The following is an 8,864-nucleotide window of genomic DNA, read 5'->3' as shown; positions in this document are numbered from 1 at the left end:
GAGAATTACAACAGTTTTTCTAAGTATGTGGTTATAACTTACCATTGTTGAAAGAGAAAAAGTGGAGAAATAAATCACGAAAAACAAATATTAATGTAGGGAAATCTTTCTGGTCGCAGTGAATTTGTGTGTATTTGTGTGTGTGTGTGTGTGTGTATGTGTGTATTTGTGTTTATTTGTTTTGGTAATGGTCGTCATGGTAATTTGCCGTCAGGCGCCTTCATGTGCTGTTTCCATTCATTGGTTCGTTGCAGAAGATTGCTGCACCAATCAGGGATGTAAACGTCATAAGAGAGGCGTGGCTCTCGGGATCAATTCATGCACTTACGACGGCGGCATCACACCGCCACACCAATAGGGGCGCTCTCAAAAGACGGTTAATAAAGTGCTTGTCCTGGTGGAAAGACTTGTAGCTTTTGGTTCTTCCTGATTTTTATAGGTATGAAAATATTTGAGTAAAATGTTCAGATCATTGTAATTATTTTAATGGAAAAGTTTGATAGTGTAATCCAAAGAGGTGATATTTTGTAGTAGATATAATCTACAAAAAGTGTTTTCATTGACAGAGGATTATACAAACAGCTTAAATTTAGATTAATCTGTATGTTTTCAGCAGGATTTATTCTCACTGATGTGTAAAAGAGATGTGATTTTGTGGTCGTGTCCAATCTGTCATCCATGTTGGTTTAAGAGGGTTACAGAGTTCTGGCTCATCATCGATTTGTTAAATTTTTATTAGTCTTTAATGTGACTGATGAGCATCGCAAAATCTCCGTAGGTTATGTACAGCAGTGGTCCCCAACCTTTTTTGCGCCACAGGCCGGATTAATGTCGGACATTATTTTCACGGACCGGTTTAATGTCGGACAATTCTTTTCACGGACCGGCCTTTAAGGTGTGGCGGATAAATGCAACAAAATAAAATGGTATTTTCCAAATATAATAATAAACGTGAATCCACTGTGTTGTTTTTGTTTATTTTGCTAGCTTGGTGGGTTGAATTTAGCGGTAATGTATTATGTGTTAGCGGCCGGAGCAGCTCCTTTAAGAAGGTAGTGGATGTAGGTAAGACATGTGACCGAGGCATCATGATCATCATATCAAGAGTGAGTTATAGACAGATGTGGTGGAGAGAATCCGGTAATTTTCCAAAATAAAACATCATTCGGAATCAGATAATAATTAAAACAGAAATAATGTAAGTTATGTATACTTTCTGTGCGGCCCGGTACCAATTGACCCACGGACCAGTGCTGGTCCGCGGCACAGGGGTTGGGGACCACTGACGTTTACCTCTCGAGTCTTTAAATAAATGAAATGGATGACTGAATTAATGTTTGAAGTAAAATAAAAACTTAAAAAAGATATTTATTTTGGTGTGAAATCTGTTCTGGAAGGGTTTCAGATTTGGTGAGATTTTGTCTCCATTTGTCAGATATTAAGATGTAAATTGATGTGTTAATTGTAGAATTGTTTCAGAAAGCAACCCTGAGATCATAGTCTGTAAACATTTTCACTTCCTCTGGACCAGAGTTCTGCAAACTTTATTACCCAAAAAATTATTTTAGCCTCTTTCTCACTAAATAAAATTTGCCTGAAGCTGCAAAAAATATTTCACCTTTAATTTAATATTATACAACTAGTTGTTTTTTGCAGATAAAAGGTAGTTGGGTAATTTTTACCACTAGGTGGCACTAGTGTGATTCCTATTGTATTTGGATGTTAGCGATTTGTACCTTTTTGTCCCTGGTAAGATGTGGAAGTGTTGCAATGGGAATGGGAAAGTTGCATCGTGGAATAGATGCTCTGATATTTTAATAAACGATTTTTTTTTTACGTCTTTTCGGTCTGAACACCTTTCTGCACTTCATTATCTCCTGAGTTACAGCAAAACCAGCAACTGTTGTTGAGTTTGGAGACTTTATCCACTGTATGAAGTTACATTTGCTCTGCTCAGTTTTCTGCAGAATAGTAAAAATGTATAGACGTTGAATATATACACAGCTAATTTTTAAAAGTGTAGTCGCATTATAACAAATGCTTACTCATTTTTGGTTCATTTAAAACACTAAATAAAATAGATAAACAAAATAAATAGCAGAATATGTCTAAATAAATATAAATTCATGTGTTAAGTTCAGCAATGATATCCTACTCTGTAGACTCTCGCATAGGGCGACCCTACGGAGCTGAACCCCAGGATTTTTTTGATGATAAATGTATCTAATACCAATCACTCTTCTGCTATGACAAACGTCACCCAGTGCATAGAAGATTATTATTTTCAATATTCTTTGCCAATAAATGCAATAAATATGACATATGCAACCAGTTAACAGATCAAATATTCACATACATAATCCCTGTGATCTCCAAGATAAAGTTTAGTTTTAAAGTAACCAACAGTTTAGTGTTTATGAACGGTTAGATGTCAGTGCGTTTTACTCTCGACGCAAGCACACTTTAGTTTATATTGAGTTGTTTTGTTGAATGTCATGGTTTGCACTGTGTCAAAAGGCATGATGGCCAAGTGGCAAGGCGTCGGTCTTGTAAACCGAAGATCACGGGTTCAATTCCCGTTCGTGCCTGTTTGGTGTATCCTTCTGTTATTTTCACTTTGATCTTCGGACGTTTTATCAAATTTCTGATCAACTTGAAACAGTTTCTTGCTATTGCCTATGCTTTCTCCAGGCAAAACTCAAATTGCTGCCAATGTGTTGTGAGATGTAATTTTGCAAGTGTGAGCTCCTGGGATGAGAGAAGTAAGCAGGTTGAGAAGAGCCTGGAGAGGTGGAGATATGCGCTGGAGAGAACGGGAATAAAAGACAGTGGGAGTGAGACAGAGTACATGTGTGTAAATGAGAAGGAGTGCAGTGGAGTGGTGCGGTTGCAGGGAGAAGAGGTGGAGAAGGTGGTGGAGTTCAGGTACATGGGGTCAACAGTGCAAAGTAATGGAATGTGTGTTGGGGAAGTGAAGAAAAGAGTGCTGGCAGGGTGGGGTGGGTGCTGAAGAGTGACAGGAGTGATTTATGATAGTAGGGTATCTGTAAGAATGAAAGTTTATAGGACTGTGGTGAGACCTGGGTTGTTGTATGGTTTAGAGACAGTGGCATTGAGTAAAAGGAAAGAGGTGGAGCTGGAGGTAGCAGAGCTGAAGATGTTAAGGTTTTCGTTGGGAGTGACGACGATGGACAAGCTTGGAAATGAGTTTATTAGAGGGACAGTGCATGTAGGATGTTTTGGTGACAAGGTGAGGGAGGTGAGATTGAGATGGTTTAGACATGTGCAGAGGAGGGACATGAGTTATATTGGTAGGAGAATGCTGAAGATGGAGCCACCAGGAAGGAAGAAATGAGGAAGGCCAAGGAGGAGGTTCATAGACGTGGTGAGGGAAGACATGCAGGTAGTTGGTGTGAAAGAGGCAAATGTAGAGGACAGGGGGGTATGGAGACGGATGATCCTCTGTGGCGAACCATAATGGTAGCAGCCGAAAGAAGCAGAAGAAGATAAGCGATGTGCCATTGTGTATTTAATATGTCTCAGCAGATGCACCTTTTAACACCATTACCTAAACACCACTTCTAAATTCCATACGGATTACATAATCAGAGAATATTCGACGATTTATGGCATTATGAAGAAAAAAATGCCAAAAAAGTAGTATTTTATTTATTTATTTTATATCTGAGTAAAGAAAGGATGTTGTAAATAAACGGATGTTGCGCTGAAGGTTTTAATATCGTCTCATTTTTATTTATTTATGTTTATAATAAAAACGGTCAAAAAAAATACGCGCTGTATGCGAGCTTTAGTGGAGCTTGCTTTGTGTACAGGGGTGTACATTGTCATGCTGGAACGGGTTTGAATTAGAGCCCATATAGATAAAAATATATAAATATTATTGTGTTTTATAATTAGGATTTTTACTGTGTCCTGATCACATGGCTGTCAGCAGGTTTGGGCAAAGATACAATTAAAATTAAAATACAATAAAATTGTATTTTAAAATAAAATACCAAATACCTTAACTTAAGAGTATCAAAATAAACTAATAAAGACAGCAGCCACACCATTTATGAATGTAAACTACTGTATTTTTGCATTTTAAAAATACTTAAAAAATCCTGTTACAAGGGAGCAAGAAATTTCTTCACAAACCTTCCATCAATTGACCTATTTGATCTATTCCTTCACCATTACACTGAATGAGTTGATTAAGTAAACAATGTTTGATAGCAACAGCTTTTCTATGGCAATAAATATGACATATGCAACCAGATAACAGAACAAATATTCACATACATAATCCCTGTGATCTCCAAGATAAAGTTTAGTTTTAAAGTAACCAACAGTTTAGTGTTTATGAACGTTTGGATGTCAGTGCGTTTTACTCTCTACACAAGCATGCTTTAGTTTATGTTGACTTGTTTTGTTAATAAAAAAAATATTCCAAATTTGTACACATACTTTATTATATATGTGTCTCAAGCAACCAATTTGGTATTTTGTATATCTCTGTAAAATAATTGCCTTAATTCCTTAAAAAAAGTATTAACTATATATCGACCACTGTAATTTCTTACAAAAACAGCAGTCTGAATGAAACCCCAAAATGAGAAAAGTATATTCTGTTGTGTTTTTTCTAATTCCACCTGGTTACATATGATATTCTTTGCTTTTTTTTCTTACTATTATTTTTAGAACAATTTGAGGAACTTTGGCTTTCACCCAATGGCATCTCTTCAGCCTGAAAAGGATTCACACCAGGTTTTATATTTGCAGCCATGCAGATGATAAAGCACAGGAGTTTTGTTGTACTTCATTTGATCACATGCAAATGTTTTTACATTTACCTCAACTGTTATTACTATTCTCTTTTCACAGCGGTGTCTCTTTCATTTCTAAAACAAGTTATCATTGGTTATACAGGTTATTAACACATTTATTTACAGTCAAAAGGTTCTGACAATTTCTTTAAAATAAATAAATATTTATTGAAATAAAAAAAAAAATTGTTTTAAATTAATTTAGGAGAACAGTCTGACAGAGCCATGACCTGAAAGAGAAAAACAGAGATTTGTTACTTTGCATAATGTGTGTGTTTGTCAGGTACAGTGTGTGTTTACTAGTGTTCATTTTGTAGGACATTATGAGGACAGTATGACTTACGCTGTGGATGAAACCACTGCATGTTTCTGGATTGATGAAGGTAGGGCTTGGTGGGACGGCTGCCCCCTGTCCACTGTTTAGCCATAGTGATGCACAGTGGTCTCCCGCTCACCAGCTTTCCATTTAACTCTCTGATGGCATTATTGGCTTCATCAAGAGAGGAAAATCGGACGAATCCAATGCCCTTGGATCGTCCATTGTGTAGTACCACCTGTAGAAGTCAGTGTAGAGATACAGAAAGCAAAAAAATGAGCATTACACCACTCTCATGTAGCTAACCATGAGGAATAACGAGCACTGCCTGTAATCCATAATATAAGCAGAACAGCTATGTTCTTTTATTATCAACGTTCTGGTCTCACTGTCAAATGAACAATGAAGCACTTATATTTTTAAGGTATTTTTCTGATAGCAGGAATTTGCTGCAAGTGTACACTGGTTCTGGTATAATAGTGGATCTAATGCGAAGTAAACACTTTATTGGAAAATAAATAAATATCAGTAATTGTAAGTGACCTTTGCGCTGGTGAGGTTTCCATGTGGCAAGAACAAATCACGCAGTCGATTTTGATCCACACCGTAGTCGAGGTTCTTTATGAACAGTTCGACTTCCTACAGAAAATAGAACAAATTCAGCATCCAGTGTTTTTGAGTGCATATGGGTGTTTGCATTGTTGACTTTAATAATACATAATGATCAATCACTCAATTATTATTAGTCATTATTACAAACCAATTATTAAGCCAAAAATGTGACCAAACAAAGATGTGACAAAACATCATCCAAATTTCATTAAAGTCTCTATAAAATACACTGGAAAAGGAATCAGAATAGTACCTGGGTGTCCAGTCCGAGGGGCTGCGGTGTGGACTGCCTGTTCCACTGCTGCTGATTTGTTTGTCCAAGATCTGGAACTGAATCTGTAGATGCAGCCAATCATCTCATTTTAGAATCCAATCAGTAGGTAAGACTTGCTAGCATTAATAGTATGTTTCTGTTTTTAATTTTCAACTGCATTTAACACAAAACTAATCGGACAGCTTTGACTCACTCTGTGGATGGATGTTCTTGTTGGCATTGGGTCTGGGGTCTGGGCAGGGTTTTGAAGGCGAGATGGTTTCCACCTTCATCCCGTGACTTCGTCCCTGGGTGGTCTGAGAGGGACTTACGTACACTGGCCTGCTGCCCAGCACCCTGCCGTTCATCTCCACGATGGCTGCTCGAGACTCATCAGGAGATGAAAACGTCACATACCCAATGCCTTTTGATCGCCCGTTCTCCATCTTGACCTGTATTGGAACACGATCAGAAACATTAAGCAAAGAATGCGCATCAAAAGTGTTAGAGGTTAGCAATATCAGAGCTCTCCACAATCAGAAAATACACCAGCTGAGTACGGGGAGGAAACCCCAAGTTATTGGGAAAGAAATCAAATGTAAGGATTTGTAGTTATAAATTACCTGTGCATTGAGGACAGTCCCAAATCTCAGGAACGCTTCATAAAGGTTCCTGTCATCCACAGTGCAGTCCAGATTTCTCAGAAGAAGTGTAACTGACTACAAAACAATAACATTCAATGTGTTAATGACTTAATGGCTTAATAAAAAACAGCAAAACACAGCTGTACAAAATAAAAATTCAGTATTTGACTTTTGAGCAAGTTGTTCTGTGTGATTCAGGATAATCACATTTATGGTAAGACATAAACACCTTAAACAATGTCTGATTCATAAATCATAATTTACCTGATTATCTACACACAGTTGTACATTTTCTCAAATTCTCTAAAGTCTCCAAAATCCGAAATAATTAGCTACATTTTAAAACAAACAACATGCAAACAGATTTTTCTCCTCTACCTTGGTGTTCTTGCTGAGGCGTTTTATATGGAATTTATTTGTGCGAGCAGGCTGCTGCTGGACTTCAGCCTGTTCTTTTTGTTCCCCCACCTTCTTTTTCTTCACCATCTGCTTATCCACCTTCCGCTCCTCAACAATCTGCTCCTCCACCTCCCGCTCCTCAACAATCTGCTCCTCTACCTCCATCTCCATTGGGATCTGCGCTTCCACCTTCTGCTCCTCCACCTGGTTGATTGTATTCACGCTCCAGGGATCCTGGTTTAGAGAGAGAGAATTAGATCGTTAGAAACACAATTGAAAAATAATTTGTTTAATGCATTTCCAACTTATAAAGAAGCTTAAAGTCTTACATATATGCAGAAAGGTTGGAGATTCTCCATCTCATTGTCTAATTCGTCCATGAGATCACCCCATGAACGGTTCTCAAGAGAGGATTTCTGAAAAAGAGCCTGAACAAAGAAACAGAGATGGCATTAAAGATGCTCAGCTCTTCAGGGACTGAACGACACTGAGATCTTTTAAAATCTATTTAAAAGCAAACTTGAAAATCTTCATGTAATCTACTAAAGCTAGCATGCTATGCTTAATTGCCATTTAGCATTCCTAGGGACATAAGAAGCTACTTGACCTGAGAATTAAATCACTTTTTCTAAGCATGTGGTTACAACTTACCATTGTCAAAATGTGAAAAGTGGACTAGTAAATCACAAAAAAAAAGTTAATGTGGAGAAATATCTCTGGTCGTGGAGAAATATCTCTGGTCGCAGTGTATTTGTATTTGTGTGTGTGTGTGTGTGTGTGTGTGTGTGTGTGTTTATTTGTTTGTTTTGGTAATGGTCGTCATGGTAATTTACCTTCAGTCGCCTTCATTTGCCGTTTCCATTCATTGGTCCATTGCAGAATATTGCTGCACCTATCAGGTATGTAGACGTCACAAGAAAGGCGTGGCTTCCAGGATCAATTCCAGCAGTTTACGATGGCGGCATCACACCGCCACACCAATAGGGGGCAACAGGCGCTCTCAAAAGACACTAGCTGTAAATAAAGTTCTTGTCTTCGTGGAAAGACTTAAAGCTTCTGTTTATTCCTTATAGGTATAAATATATTTTATTAAAATGTTCACATTATTGTACTTATGTTAATGAAAAGAGGTGAAATTTTGTAGTTGATATAATCTACAAAAAGTGTTTTCATTGACAGAGGATTATACAAACAGCTGAAATGTAGATTAATCTGTATGTTTTCAGCAGGATTTATTCTCACTGATGTGTAAAAGAGATGTGTGATTTTATGGAAGTGTCGAATCTGTCATCCATGTTGGTTTAAGAGGGTTACAGAGTTCCGGCTCCCAGAGTCTACTCCAGTGTCCGTTCAGCACATGCTTTTGGTGTTAGTGATGGTCGTTCATCATCGATTTGATTATTTTTTTATTAGTCTTTAATGTGACTGATGAGCATCACAAAATCTCTAGTGTGATTTCTTTTGTATTTGGATGTTAGCGATTTGTACCTTTTTGTCCCTGGTAGGACGTGGAAGTGTTTCCTGGCCATGGGTAAGTTGCATCGTGGAATAGATGCTCTAATATTTTTATAAACGATTTTTTTTTTCACATCTTCTCTGTCTGAACACCTTTCTGCACTTCATTATCTCCTGAGCTGCAGCAAAACCAGCAACTGTTGTTGATTTTGGAGACTTTATCCACTGTATGAAGTTACATTTGCTCTGCTCAGTTTTCTGCAGCATAGTAAAAATGTATAGACCTTTTAATATATACACAGCTAATTTTTAAAAGGAAGTAAACGTGTATTCACATTATAATGCATGCTTATTAATTT

General features: G+C 37.4%; 1 protein-coding gene across 1 annotated transcript; it reads right to left on the bottom strand.

The window, feature by feature from the left end:
* Positions 1–5,027: 5,027 nt before the first annotated feature.
* Positions 5,028–7,430, bottom strand: LOC310733741 (polyadenylate-binding protein 1-like; the record flags this gene model as incomplete). Its single annotated transcript, XM_083555145.1, has 8 exons — positions 5,028–5,056; positions 5,170–5,380; positions 5,686–5,781; positions 6,008–6,090; positions 6,222–6,459; positions 6,631–6,726; positions 7,030–7,284; positions 7,380–7,430. The coding sequence occupies 8 exons, from the start codon at positions 7,428–7,430 to the stop codon at positions 5,028–5,030; spliced, it is 1,059 nt and encodes a 352-aa protein (XP_083411271.1).
* Between the last annotated feature and the right edge of the window lie 1,434 nt (positions 7,431–8,864).

The sequence above is a fragment of the Silurus aristotelis genome (assembly GCF_946808225.1).
Source record: "Silurus aristotelis genome assembly, chromosome: 11".
NCBI lineage: Eukaryota > Metazoa > Chordata > Actinopteri > Siluriformes > Siluridae > Silurus > Silurus aristotelis.
This window is presented reverse-complemented; position numbering and strand designations above follow the sequence as displayed.